The sequence below is a fragment of the Vicugna pacos genome, chromosome 3, assembly GCF_048564905.1.
Source record: "Vicugna pacos chromosome 3, VicPac4, whole genome shotgun sequence".
NCBI classification, from domain to species: Eukaryota; Metazoa; Chordata; class Mammalia; order Artiodactyla; family Camelidae; genus Vicugna; species Vicugna pacos.
The window spans coordinates 46,216,334-46,232,030 of NC_132989.1; the positions used below are offsets into that span (position 1 = coordinate 46,216,334).

At 33.2% G+C, this 15,697-nt stretch overlaps 1 protein-coding gene across 11 annotated transcripts in view; it reads right to left on the reverse strand.

The window, feature by feature from the left end:
- Positions 1–15,697, reverse strand: part of FER (FER tyrosine kinase) — a 399,630-nt gene that overhangs the window by 253,593 nt on the left and 130,340 nt on the right. For all 11 annotated transcript variants that reach the window (XM_072958302.1, XM_072958299.1, XM_072958307.1 and 8 more), the window contains one exon: positions 6,583–6,705. In XM_072958302.1, coding sequence (XP_072814403.1) covers positions 6,583–6,705 — 123 coding nt within the window. The remainder of the gene's footprint in view (positions 1–6,582; positions 6,706–15,697) is intronic.

Sequence of the window (15,697 nt, forward strand, 5' to 3'; positions counted from 1 at the left end):
GCTTATTAGGTAGTTAACTACTTTCTCATAATAAATTAGTTATCTTTTTTTATTTCTTGGCAAATCTCTCCAGATAAAGTTGATTTTTGAAATAATCATTTTTGTGAACACAGATCGGTAAGGACCAGGTCCTGGAAAAGATTACACCCATATAAACCTAAAGCTCCCTGATGGTTCCCCCTTTGCATTTCCCAGCTACCAAAAGAATCGCACCAATGATAGCAGTATAAGAAGCTATTTTAAATGTACAATATAAGATGGTAAAAAAAAATGTCTCAAGTATATCTGCAAGATCAGTCCCCCCAAAAAAGGTTAATGACCTCACAAATGTAGACAAAATCAATAGGAAAGTATACTTTAAAGAATGAAAATGAGCTTTCAAAAATAAAATATAAAATGACAAGTAAGGAATAATAGTCACCAAAAAAGTAAACACTCAGTATCTGACTAAAATTCAAAAAATGTATTTATGGGAGTAACAAACATGTATTTCATTTTATTTTCAACTCTATGAAAGGCTGAAACCAGTCTGCCAACACTTTACTTCAGACTTTTGGCCTCTAGAACTATGAAGGAATAAATGTCTGTCCTTTTTAAGCTGCTTGATTTCTGGTACTTTGTTACGGCAGTCCTAGGAAACTAACACACTTACCACAGAATGCAACTTAAGGATAAAAAAGGAATGAAAGTACCTGCATGAATCTCTAGAGAATTATGATAAATGTAAAAAGACAATTTCAAAACAGCACATACAGTGTGATTCCATTTATATAAATTTCTGGAAAAGACAAAATTATAGAAATGGAAAACAGATTAATGGTTGCCAGGAGTTAAGAAGGGGGTAGACGGAAGGCAGCACAGCTGTAAAAGTGCCAAATGAGTGATCCTTTGCAGTGATAGGGATGTTACACATCACGACTGTAGCAATGTTAATATCTGGATTATGATATCATATTATAATTTTGTAAGATGCTACCAGTAAGGGAGACCGAGTATAGGGTTTACAGAATCTGTATTAATTCTTACAACTACACGTCAATCTGTAATTATCTCAAAATTTAAAAATTAATTTAAAAATATGCATCCCTGCTGCTGCATCAAGCTTCCTCTGGTAACATGAGGTTCTTGACATCTCATATATCATGGGTCCCTAAATAATCTGTTCTAGAAAACAGACCCTTTTTTATTCTTCTTCAGGAGTTTCAAATATCTATTATATCACATTGGCAATCGGAATTCTGAGACACTGTCCTAACACCAAGAATTAGGTTAAAATATTAATTTCCTGGCTTTTAGTTTAGTGGTTTCAGAACAATTAGATTTGTGGGAGGTATATACCCTTTAGTGTGGCTCAAGCACTAACTTTTTTCAATCAATACGTCCGATCATGAAATCAATGAGCAACTTTAGCTTTATCCAATTAATCCCACTGAGCTCTACGCATAATGACCATTTCACACACAGTAACATCTTGAGTTTGTTCAATTACTTTTTAAAAGGTACTGCTGTAGTCAGTAACTTATATGCTTATACCACCATTGAGCAAACAAGCTATGTATATTTCAATAAGAAGAAAATTATAATAAATGCATGATTGTGTAACACAAGATGCATGGGAAGCCATAAATAAATTTAAAATGTGGAAGGGATCAGGACTTTCGCATATGCTATCTACTCCCCATCTCGGACTTAACTTTCCACGCACTGTTCACACGGAGGGCACTTTCTGTCCTTCACATCTCTGGAAAAACACCACTTCATGGGAGAACTCTGACCACCTATCTTAAGTAGGTGCTTTGCTATCATTCCTCTACCTGAACTTCTTGTTCCACAGCAACTGTCACAATTGTTTACTTCCTGTTCAGCAGAAGCATATGCTCCATGAGACATGATGCCACATATGCCTTACCTTTCACTGTATTCATAGCATCTAGTGGATGTGCAATAAATATTGATAAATGAATTCCCTATTTACACAGCACATTTTAAATATATATAATCTAAAAATTCTGAGACAAAAATAAAAGGTCCCTGAATTTGCAAACCAGAATACTCCAGATGGTTCACGTATTACCTTTGTTACAAGCTAGATGTGAATCTTTGCAAGTCTCTTAAAATTTCTGGCCTTCAGATGTCACATAATTTGAAAGACGGGGAGATTGAACCAACTGATCTCTTAAGATCCTGCATGGCTCTAAGAGTTATGATTTTAATTGCATAAAGTACTTCTAAGTACTGGGTGATAATGATACAGAACAATACAAAACTGAACAACCGTTCACGTTTTGGAACTCAAACCTAGCATTAAAATCAACAGTAATACTACCAGCACTTTATACCAATGAGTCATAAGTGACATATGCTTGGTATATTTTCCTATAAGCTATTTTCTAATACAGTAGTCAAGGATCATAAATCAGGAGAAGACTGATATTATTTCCATTTGAATAAATACGCTTTGGAAGTAATGAGTAAAGATACGTATATTAGACTGATACTTTGTGTTGTGTTAAAATTATACCATTTCAAATGATTGGTTTTATTCCTTTCACTTTATTTTTCTAAATAAAATTTTGCAATAGCTATACCTCAACTGAGACCTGCATTATTTATATCAGTTAAAATTCTTCATTTGTTAGTGAGAATGTTATGTCAAATAAAAATCATTCTTTAAGTTTATTTTTCACATCATTTAATTATAGGAATCAAAGCTATCAAATTATTTCTCATAGAGTTTATTTTTTCACTGTTATAGTACGTTTTGGAGAAATTTATGTTAAATTATGTAAAGGTTTTAACATTAGTCTTTCATATATTATATTTTTACAGGAACAAATATGCTATTGCTTTTTCTTTCTTTTTTTTCTTATTGAATTATAGTCAGTTTATAATGTTGTGTCAATTTCTGGTGTATAGCATAATGTTTCACACAAATACATACATAAATTCCTTTTCACATTCTTTTTCATTATGGGTTTACTATGAGATATTGAATATAGTTCCCTGTGCTATATATAGTATGAACTTCTTGTTCACCTATTTTATATATAGTAGACAGTATCTGCAAATCTCAAATTCCCAATTTATCCCTTTCCACCTCCTTTCCGCCCGGTTAACATAAGTTTATTTACTATGTCTGTCAGTTTACGTTTTGTAAATAAATTTGTTTGTCTTTTTTTTTTTTTTAGATTCCACATATAAGTGATATCATATGGTATTTTTCTTTCTCTTTCTGGCTTACGTCACTTGGAAGGACGATCTCTAGGTCCACCCATGTTGCTGCAAATGGCTTTATATTTTATTCTTTTTTATGGCTAAGCAGTATTCCATTGTATAAATATAACACATCTTTATCCAGTCATCTGTAGATGGACATTTAGGTTGTTTCCATGTTTTAGCTACTGCAAATAGTGCTCCTATGAACATTGGGCTGCATGTATCTTGCAAATTAGAATTCTCTCCAGATAAATGCCCAGGAATGGGATTGCTAGATCATATGGTAAGTCTATTTTTAGTTTTTTAAGGAATCTCCATACTGTTCTCCATATTGGCTGCACCAAACTACATTCCCACCAACAGTGTAGGAGGGTTCTCTTTTTTCCACACCCTCTTCAGAATTTATTGTTCATAGACTTTAATGATGGCCATTCTGACTGGTGTGAGATGATACTTCATTGCAATTCTGATTTGCATTTCTCTGATAATTAGTGATACTGAGCATTTTCTCATGTGCCTATTGGACATTTATATGTCTTCAATGGACAATTGCTTGTTTAGGTCTTCTGCCCATTTTTGGATTGAGTTGGGTTTTCTGTCGTTGTTGTTATTAAGTTGTATGAGCTGTTTATATATTCTGGAAATTAAGCTTTTGTCAGTCACATTATTTGCAAATATTTTCTCCCATTCCGTAGGTTGTCGTTTTGTTTTGCTTGTGGTTTCCTTTGCTGTGCTTATAAGTTTAATCAGATCACATTTATTTATTTGGTTTTTATTTCTATTGCCCTAGAAGAACACTGCGAAGATTTACGTCAGAGAATGTTATGCCTGTTTCTTCTTGGAGGTTTATAGTGTCTTGTGTTATATTTGTCTTTAAGCCATTTTGAGTCTACTTTTGTGTATGGTGTGAGAGAGTGTTCTAATTTCACTGATTTACGTGTGGCTGTTGAGTTTTTTACATGTGACTGTCTAGTTTTCCCAACACCACTTGCTGAAGAGACTGTCTTTTCTCCATTGTATGTTCTTGCCTCCTTTGTCGAAGATTAATTGACTGTAAGTCTGTGGGTTTATTTCTGGGCTGTCTAGTCTGTTTCATTGATCCATATGTCTGTTTTTGTGCCAATACCATGCTGTTTTGATTACTGTAGCTCTGTAGTATTGTCTGAAGTCTGGGAGAGTTATTCCTCCAGCTTCATTCTTTTTCTTCAGTATTGCTTTGGCAATTCTGGGTCTTTTGTGATTCCATATGAAATTTTAGGATTCTTTGTTCTAGTTCTGTGAAAAATGCCCCAGGTAATTTGATAGAGATTGCATTAACTCTGTAGATTGCTTTGGGTACTGTGGCCATTCTAACAATATTAATTCTTCCAATCCAAGAGCATGGGATCTTTCCATTTCTTCAAGTCACCTTTAATTTCCTTAGTCAATGTTTTATAGTTCTCTGCCTATAAGTCCTTCATCTCCTTGGTCAGATATATTCCTACATATTTGAACAGATGTTTAATTCAGCCTTAGACATGAGAAACTGAGGGTACTTCTAAGACATCCAAGGCGGCATGTCAAGTAAGCACTTGATTACATGGCCATGGAGCTCAGAGAAGAAATCTGAGCAAGAGTAATAAATATGGGTCACCTTCAGGGGATCACCTAGGGATAGAGTGTAGGGAGGAGAGTGACATAGCCTAGGGTTATGCCTTGAGTAACTCTGAGTGAAGGAGAATCAGTTTATAAAGGAGTGGCCAAAAAGAGAGGAATAAGATCTAACATTTTGGTCCAAAGTCCAAGGAAAAAGAACAACATGAAGTCAACAAAGAAACTGTGAGGAGTTCAAGCAAAAGAGTTGCTAAATTTAGGAATGGAGCAGTCGCTGGTGATCTTATAGATACCTATTTCAATAGTGATGGGGCAAGTTTATACTGTATAGCACAGGGAACTATATTCAATATCTTGTAACTTATGGTGAAAAAGAATATGAAAATGAATATATGTATGTTCCTATATGACTGAAGTATTGTGCTGTATACCAGAAATTGACACAACATTGTAAACTGACTATACTTCAATAAAAATGTATTTAAAAAAATAGTGATGGGGCAGAAGCCAGATATCTGTGGGTTGAGTACTGAGTGAGAGTTGAAAACATAAATGAACATTATCACTCTTAGAACATGTTTGACTAAGAAACAGAAGGCAAAGACAGTAGCTGAGAAAATATAGAGATTAAAGAAAGGTTATCTAGTGTGGGAAGAGAAGTAGAGGTTAACTAACTTGAAAATATTTAAAAAGTGAGCACAGGACCCAGTCAAGATGAAAAGGAAAGAGAATTTCATAATATATGAAATAATGTAAGATTTCTAGGAAAGTAAGAGACAATGGGATACAAAAAAAAACAGGCATAAGGAACAGACAGGACAAGGCATAGATCCTCTATGGAATTAAGTAAAGAGAATGGGTACAAATATGGTGAATTTAGATATCTAATCCCATAAAATAAGGCACTTGCCACCTGATGATTCTAGTTTTTTCTGTAATGTAGGAGAGGACCATCTGCTGACTACAATGCAGGATACAAGAGGATTGGAGATTTGAGAGAAGTGAAAAATATTTGAAAAGTTGTATAGAAGTAAGAGCACGTATAGACCAGAGAAGTCCTACACATCACAATTTCCTTGAAAGTCTTGACAAATCAAGCCAACTGTGAAAGTATGAGGGCAAGAAATCTGTATGTTCTAGTCAAAGATTAGAGAAACTGTAGTAAGCCACTGGAGATGCAAACAATGACCAAAGTCAGGTTAGAAATTATAATTTTAGATCAAAATTTTAACTTTAAAACAGTAGAAATCATAATTATTGAAATCTATAAAAACAAGAATATACCAAAACAGGTAAAGTCAGAGGATCCATGAATATATTTACAGATCCAGAAATCAACAAGAAAAACTGTAGAAAAGCAAACCAGTACAGCAAATCACAGGAGTTTTATAGGTGAAGCAGACTATCTTCTAGTAAGTTTATCTGCTTTCTTCTAACACAGTAGAAGCCAATTTCTAGATAATACTGACCTGTCACTTTCTTAACAAGGAATTCACAGTGACTCTGGTGGACACTGATGAGGGGAAGTAAAGATAGCTTTTAACAGGGTTTTTCAGAAAATAGTTCAAATGATTAAAATACTGAGATATATGATCAGTACACTATATTGATAAAAACACAAAATCACTTTCTAGTGTCCTATAAAGTAACTCAACCATACACAGTTTTATACTTAAAATGAAATTTAAGTCTATAATACCATGTAGCTGAAGTATTTCTATAAAATTACATCAATTAAACTTTCTTCCTTCAAATTATCTTTATTTTACTCACTCAGACTTCTTTTCATAGGTCTTAGAAGATTCCTCAATTCTCTTTTCTAGCTCCAGGACAGCTTCCTCCTTGTTTAAAAGCATTTGTTGTGTCTGCATAAGATCTTCTGCTACAGTTTTCAACCTAGAATGAACAGTTTCCTCATTATCAATCAATACATTAATTATACTCATGTGATACACACACAAAAAAAGCATTCCTACATCTAAGGTTGCGATGTCCAAAACAGTAGCCACGTGCAATTTAATTTTAATTAAATCTTAAATAAGAGTAAAATTTCAGTTCCTCACTTCTATCAACCACATTTCAAGTGCTGAACAGACACATGTGGCTAATGGCTACCTTACTGGACAGCTCAGAAAAGAACATATCAGTAATGACAGTAAGTACTCTTGGGCAGTCTGTTTTAGAGAGTCTTATTCATCAGATAGAAAAAGAGAAACAGAAACAGAAAATGGAGAACGAGAAAAGAATTAAAGTAAAAAATCCTGTCATCTCCCAGGAAGAATGTATAGTGAAATAACCATGGTTTTTGCTTTCAGATTAACATGTATTCATTTACATGCTGGCTTTGCCACTTTTTATCTGAGATCCTGGACAACTTGCTTCAGCTCATTGAATCTATTTTCTCATTTGTATTTTCAGTACTGTAACATCTGCTTGAAAGCATTGTTGTGAGGATCGCATACACTAATGCATAAGTAATGACTGGTACTTAGTAGGCATTTGAGTAAATGGTATCTAGCATTATTTGCGTATGTCGTCCCATTTAATCCTCAATGCAACCTATCAGAGAGATACTATTATCCTCATTTTAAAGCAAAGAAAGGCTCAGTCACATGGCAATTTAAACTGATATAAGCTATTTCTGTTTTCACATATTGCAATAATGCTTTAGGGGTATTTTCTATTTAGATTTGAAGATAATTAAACACACACAATTAATATGTACACATAGACCAGATCATTTTTTGGTTACATAAGATGCAATTGGTTCTGAATAGAAATATTTCCACCACAAAAACATAAACAGCTGTAATCTAAAAAACAATACAAATGAATTTATTTACAAAACAGAAATAGATTCACAAACATAGAAAACTATGGTTACCAAAAGAGAAAGGGAGGGGAGGGATAAATTAGGAGTATGGGATTAACAGATACACACTACTATATTTAAAATAAACAACAAGGATTTACTGTACATACAGGGAATTATATTCAATATTCTGTAATAACCTATAATGGAAAAGAAACTGAAAAAAATGTATATATACACATATATATATACAATGTACATATATATACAATGAATCACTTTGCTGCACATCTGAAACTATTGTGAGTCAACTACAGTTCAATTAAAAAAAATTGCTATCAATAATTTTAAAAATACAGTTATCACATCACATTAACATTTTTTCTTCAGCCTTTTAAAGCAAGATATGAAATGCAAAATATACAAAAGAAAATATTAAATAACTCAAGTATATGAAAATTAAAATTTAAAGAGGTGATTAAGTCAAAAGTAAAAAAAAAAAAAACACTTAAAGAAATACTTGCAATGTAAATTATAAGCAAAACCCCATGTAGAAAAATCCTTTGAAAAAAGACAACCTAATATGAAAATGGACAAAGAACAGAAGGGGAACTTAATCAAGAAAAATTCAAATGATCGATACACACGTGGAAATATTTAATGCAATCTGACCCACAATTAAATATCTGCAGATTAAATAAGGTTATTCTTCACCTACTAAAACTGACAAGAATGAGACAGTGAAAATACCCAGTACTCTCAATATTGTAGGAAGGAAGGAAGGAAGACATATATCCTGCTGATGTGAGAAAAGTGGCACAAATTTTTAGAGGTCAACTTGGAATTGTCTCTCAAATTTCAAATTAGAATATTCTTTGACCATCTAAAAATGTCTTACCAAAATACTTTACAACGTACACACAAATAGTCCATATGAAGATGTTCGTTACAACATTGTTTATAAAACAAAAAACTAAAAAACATTTAAATGTTCATCAACAGGGGAATAACTGAATAAATTTTAACCCACTTAAGAAATAGAATAGCATATAGTCACTAAAAAGAATGAGATGCACACATAAAAGGTTCTTCCTAGACATAGTTTTAAATTAAAAGGCATGATGAAGAACATAACATGTAGCATGGTTCCATTTATATTGAAATAAATGTATCTGTAATATGTGCTACTGACTGAATTGTATTTCCTCTAAATTCATATGTTGAAATCCTAACGCCCGCTGTGATGGTTTTGGAAATGGAGCCTTTGGAAGGTAATTAGGGTTAGATGAGTTCCTGAGAGAGAAGACTTGATGATGGGATTAGTGTCCTTATAAGAAGAGACACCAGAGAGTTTGCTCATGCTCTCTTTTTCTGCTCAATTTTCCATTCACCTCTCTTTCCAATTCTTCATTCATTTATTTAAACAGGTGTTTACTAAGCACATACCTTGTGTCAGGCACTCAGCCAGACACCAGGAATACAACAATAAACAAGTTTGGATTCAGGAAACTTACATTCTGGTAGAAGAGACTTCAACTGTTTTCCTCCAACCCTCTTCTTTTTCTTTCCTCTTTTTAACTATTAATTACTGTTTCTTTCCCTAGTTTCTTCTCAGTTCTTCTCACTGTACCACGTCCTATGCTCCATCTTGAAATACATACATAGTCCCACCAAACTGTAAGATGCAGGCACCACGGCTCACTCTTCACAGCATACCCCTGACACTTAGCACAGTGTCTTACACACAATATGCGCTCAACCCAATTCTCTATGTCCTGCATTTCTCTTCAGAAGATCACACATGAAGCTTTTTCTGCAACTCCCTAATAACTCCCAAGACTCTCCTGATTCGTATCATTCTGAATTATCTAGAAAGTGAAACCAAAGAGCTACCTCAATATGTGAACAGCACAATTTATGAATTTTACCCACCATGTGGGCTGACCTGATATATGAACCACTGCTGCAGAGATGCAATGAGGAAGCTTTAGCATTCTCTCTCTTTCTTTCTCTCCCCTCAACATGACATTATATACATATATACATGTATGTATGTCATTAGTACAGGGATGATTCCTTTCATGTAAAAATTTTATCATCAAGCTAATCACTTTACCTTAACACAACAAGTAAGAGAATTATTTGTGTTTACAACTCTTTATCTCTAGTGCATCTTGTAAAGCACCTTACTCTGGTATAACAGACACCAGGTCTAGAACCAGACACCTTCAGGTGCAATATTTACCTAGCTTTTCTAAATGTCCACTTCCTTCTCTAATAAAATGGAAACCAATTTAATAACTAATGTAAAGAGTTCCTGTAGCTATGGTGTATATTTTTAAAGTTCCTAGTATAGATTTTGAAGCACAGCACGTCCCCTGTAAATGCAACTTTATATTATTAACCAATTTTATTAATTTCACAAGAAATGTTTTTCTGAAAAGTATCTTTAAATTTTGTCTGCTCCTTTTTTAAAGAATATTTTGTTAACATTGGATACAAAAAATAATGTTGCTCCCAAGGCAGAGGTGGGATTGAATATTTTTTAAATTAAACAAGAACAACTTATTTTATTTACACATTATTCCCAATGAAGGACAAGTAAAGAAATACTGCAAGAATGCTAGATTAAAAATACTGGAGCTACTTATAATTAAAAGTTGCTTTTCCCTTTACAACAATGTTATTTCTAAGAACTTTTAACTTTTTGGAAATGTTAAGAATATCAGTTCCATGAGAAATTAATATAAGCATGTACTTATTTGCTATCCTTGATACAAATAAAATAGTACGTCTATGCACGTACACACACACACACGTGTGCGCACGCACACACACACACATTGATGTGATGTGGCATAACAATAATAACATCACCACAAATCTAACAGAAAGCAAAAAGTGAGAGCTTTTATTATTGATTTCTTCATATTCATCATTTGGAAAAATTCAAGGGAAGACATTTGATTGTGGAGAACATCATAGTTACCCTAGGTAACTGTATTGCTGCCCTGCTTTTAACTGCTATTTTTACTTTGAAATGGGGTAGGAAGGGACGAATGAGGTGAAAGCCGGAGTCCAGACCCACTGTTTCAACCACCTTAGGCTGCCTAGCCATGTCTATCAGAGATCACTGGCAGGTGGCAAATTCTAGCACAGTATATAAAAATCCAAATCCACTAATACTCCCTGCTTCCTTTAGCCGTCGTGCAGTCTCCTAAAAAAAGCATGTAAGCTTTCAATGAGAAATGAAATCTGAGTTTTTTTATATGCTAAACTTCTGAAGTACAGATGTCAGCTCATTTGTGAGAAGAGTGAGGTAGTACTTATGATTTCTTTTCAAATTTCTGATTTGTGCTAAAACAATTTTAACCCAAAGAGAGAAAGAAACCTACTACCAGCTTATTAGCTTCCCTAAAGAGTTTGAAAGGTCCTAGACGTTAAAACAAAGGCCTAGAGAGCCAACACTTCTGCTCTGTGGCAGGTCTGTTATGTTCGCTAGAATTTACTACCTGCTAGGTTTAGCAATGAAGGATGGAGAAAGGAAGAAAGGAGACATGAATAAAGAAAGGAGAAAGAGATCAGAGGAAAAGAACTAATATTAGTTTCCTCTACCCTTTCTAGCTCTTGATCACACCAATAAAATGGTACCTCTTTTACAGCCTTAGCACAAACAAAGCATTAGCTAAGCTTTATGCAAAGTTTTCTTAAATTTAAAAAAAAAAATGAGTAAAGGCAAGTCTTTACTTCTTTACTTGTAAAGTCAAAATTTCTTAATAATTATAAATCTCTACAGATCCATATTTGCAAGTTTAAAGTAGAAAAGACACATAATTTAGAAGAACAGAACTACATGGGGAAAATATTAGCCCCTTTTTACCATCCCTCTTAAAAAAAGCTGAAGTAGGGTGGATTAAGTAAAGAGAGAAGCATACTAGTAATTACGGTTTATATATAGATGACATAATAAATGTAAAAACAGTTTGCAAATTTCAAAGCACTATTCAACATGATGTCATTGGTATATATGTTTTGTACACAAATAGAATATTAACAGTTCAAATGGCTTATTTAAAATTTTAAATTAAATATCACAGTACACTTAAACAATTATGATGCAAAACATTTAAACGTCATAAAATGATACTGGCATTAAAAAACTCACAGAACTAACAAAATACTTAACATTTACTCAGTGCCAAGCACAGTTTAAGCATTTCAAAACCATTATTATTATTATAAAACTATTATTATTAATTCCATTGTCATATGAGGAACTGAAGTACAGAGAGGTTAAGGATCTTGTCCAAGTTCACAGAGCTGCTAAGTGGAAGACCTGGTAATGGAGCCCAGACAGCTTAGACCTTAAGCCCATGATCTTAACAAATACCCTCCATTTTAGAAATTCCACCTCAGAGAATTTATCCAATGTATATGCTTCAACAAGTGCACAAAGATGTAAATAGAAGGATGTTGATTGTGCCACTACTTACACTCACAATAACCAAAGATGAATTTACTATGATGCTAATGACATATAACCTTTAGACACCTCACTTGCATGATACCTTCCAAGACTCCGAGCTTAATTTTATATTTGTAAATTTGTATAGCTTTTCTTTTAGATGTCCCCTCTCCAAATTTTATAAGCTTCAGGCTCCACAAAACCTGCATCCACCCCCTGGCAATTAGAAAAAAACTGGAAATAACATAAATGTCCACCAGTAAATAACTAAATTAACTAAATTAAATGAATTACATTACATATACAAGGGCTGTAAGACGTACACTATTAAGAACACTTCATATATACTAAAAAAAGAGGATGATACAAAAGCGTATGCATAGAATAACCCCAACTTAAGTAAAGAAAACAATTTATATGCAATCATATGTTTGTATATATAATCTGGGAAGATATGTAAACTTTTTCATGCATTCACATTGGAAGGGTGAAAAGGGATCTACAAAAAAAGTGGGAGAATTTTGATTTTCATTGCATATCCTTTTGTAAGATTTTGCAGATTTTTTCATCTGCATGAATTAGATAATTTTTTAAAATGTAGCTGTATTTAAAGATATAAAAACCTAAAACAATTATTGTGGATAATAACAAATTTTCAAAACTTACACAATACTTTTTATATACTCAAACCATTGGCTCTCACCTAAATCTTATAGCACTCTCATGGAGATCTGACTTCCCAAAACAATTGTAAATTACCATCTCCTAATGCTGTCACATTAATTGTGATATTTGGGTTAATAAAAGCCAAATGAGATAAGGGTTACAGTTGTAACTTTTTTGACAACTCTTTTTCTCTATTTATTACTATCACATAAATTAAAGAAAAAAAATTTCTTGTGATCTCTTTCTTAAAATACAATTGCAGCAACATAGCAATTTATGAATGACCTCTCTCATGACAAAAATCTTTATTAGCATTTCAGAAGATTAAACAGAATAGAAAATAGAAGACACTAATGAACCTATTTACAAAACAGAAACAGACTCACAGACATAGAACACAAACTTATGGTGATCGTGGGGGAAGGGGGTGGGAAGGGATAAAGTGGGAGTTTGAGATTTATAAATATTAACTACTATATATAAAATAGATAAAAAATAAATTTCTTCTGTATAGCACAGGGAATTATATTTAGTATCTTGTAGTAAGCTACAGTGAAAAAGAATATGAAAATGAATATATGTCTGACTGAAACATTATGTTGTACATCAGAAACTGACACATTGTAAATGACTATACTTCAATTAAAAAAAGAAAAAAAGAAACAGGAGAGGATGGCTCCTAATCAACTGAGCAAAATTTCTGAGTTTCTGTTAAAAATATTTATCTCCTAATACACAACCTAATCCAACTCAATCCAACAAATCTACCTACTGTGTGATTTGTTTCCCTTGACCAAACTGTCCTTCTAATATATCATCTGTCTTCCAATACTACATATTTCCAAATCTTCCCAACTCACTCACACAGAGTATTCCCCTAATACAACCTGACACAACTGTAGTATATGTTCAACTAAAGATCAAACTGGAGCTACGATTATAGATAAGAACAGCCAAAAACAGACATGATAAAACCAAAGTTCTGCTGAAGACGTGAGAGTACTGCAGCATTTGTCATTCCACTGATCGACAAGGTTGATTCAGACAGTCTAATGGGTTAAAGTGATGTCACTCCTTGCAACAGAAGTCAGCAAATATTTTCTGTAAAGGTCTGAAGAGTAAACATTTTAGGTTTTGCCCCCAAGAGGCAAAATCAAGGATATCATAAAGGCAGTAATACAATGAAAGAGAAAACAAATAATCCCAAATATTTCATTGACAAATTCAAAATACTGAATTACAATTTAATGTAATACCAGTCAACAATTGAGAAGGACAGAAATCTTTCGAGGGTGATTATGTCCTTTCATTGGGATTCAAAGTTAGTACTTATCAAAATCAACTATCATGTCACTTGTTAATGCAGATATGTAATGAGATTTTATGTATTTCACTTTAAAAATAGCTTTTCATGCAGAAGAGTACTGTCAAATGCCAGTATTAATCCATGAGCATATTTTAATCACTTTACTTTCTTGACCTCTGTGTCTCTTCTCTGAATTCTGAATTTTTTTAACATTTTTATTGAGTTATATTCATTTTACAATGTTGTGTCAAATTCCAGTGCAGAGCACAATTGTTCAGTTATACATGAACATACATATATTCACTGTCACTTTTTTGTTTTTCACTGTGAGCCTCTTCTCTGAATTCTTTCTGCAAAGAGTCCAGTAACATAACCCTAGAAAATCTGATTTAACTGGTTTGGGTCGGGTCCCAGACATCAGCATTTTCTAAAGCTCCGAAAGTGATCCTAATAGAACGGCAGAGAAGAGATCCACTATTCGGAAAGTCCCTGACACCTCTCCATAAAACCGTCTTCATTCACTTACTCATTCAACAAAGATACTAACAAATCATTCACAACATTTGATATCTTGCCAAGAATTCTGAAGAGTCTAAGAGAAATGTGGTCCAATTTTTTTTCCTAGTCATTACTAATCAGCAGTCTGATAGATTGCCAGTATGACTTCTATTTACAGGAAAATTCCCCAAGAGTCAAAAAGTAATGATTCTCACTTTCCAACTAATCTAAACTTCACAAAGGATAGAGTCACTGATCACTCAAATAAACATAAAGGGATGCAAAAGAAAAAGAAAAATGTTTCTGACGTTCTCCTTAATACCATTTCATATTAATGCATTAGAGTTTCTGGATGGCCTAAGAAAAAGTGTAGATGCAGAATACAGGGAAGCACAGGCCATAAAGTATTAGCATTTTCGAACAGAATTTTGAAGAGTGTTCTATTCCAAAACTACATAAAGCACTGTAATTAAGGAACAAATGCTTAGTGAAAGAATAAGGAACTGACATAACAGAAAGGAAAATAAATAGCTAATATTCTGGAGACAGTCATTCTAACAATAAAACTGCAAAGAGATGAGAAATGAAACCACATTTATTTAACATTATTATAAATATCGGGCCCAACATGCTTCCCAACTTAGCCCATCCATTCACCTCCATTCCAAAATCTGTTCTATGTACATACAAACACATGTCTGTACTATTTTTTATTAGTGGACTCATTCCATAAATATTATAACCTGCTTTAGTTCTTTGTCATACACTCTGGTGATCTTTCCATACAAACATATATAAAAGCCTATCTTATTCTACTTAAAACCTGAATAATACGGAAAAATTGTGGAGTTAGTATGGACATATAATTCACTTAGCCAGTCCCTTACTGAGGAATATTTAGGGTGTTTCCAGTGTTTTGCCAAAACAAGGCAACTGTTTTGAGATCTTCATAGTCCTTGGGCTCTATCCAAATTACATATATATATACACATATACACATACACACATGTATTTTTTTTAAAAATTATGTTTCTTTAATTGTTACAGGATTATTGGTCATTGTATTTATTTTTCCACAAACTATCTGTTGATTTATATCATTCATTTCTATTAATCATAATATTCTAACACAAACAACAAA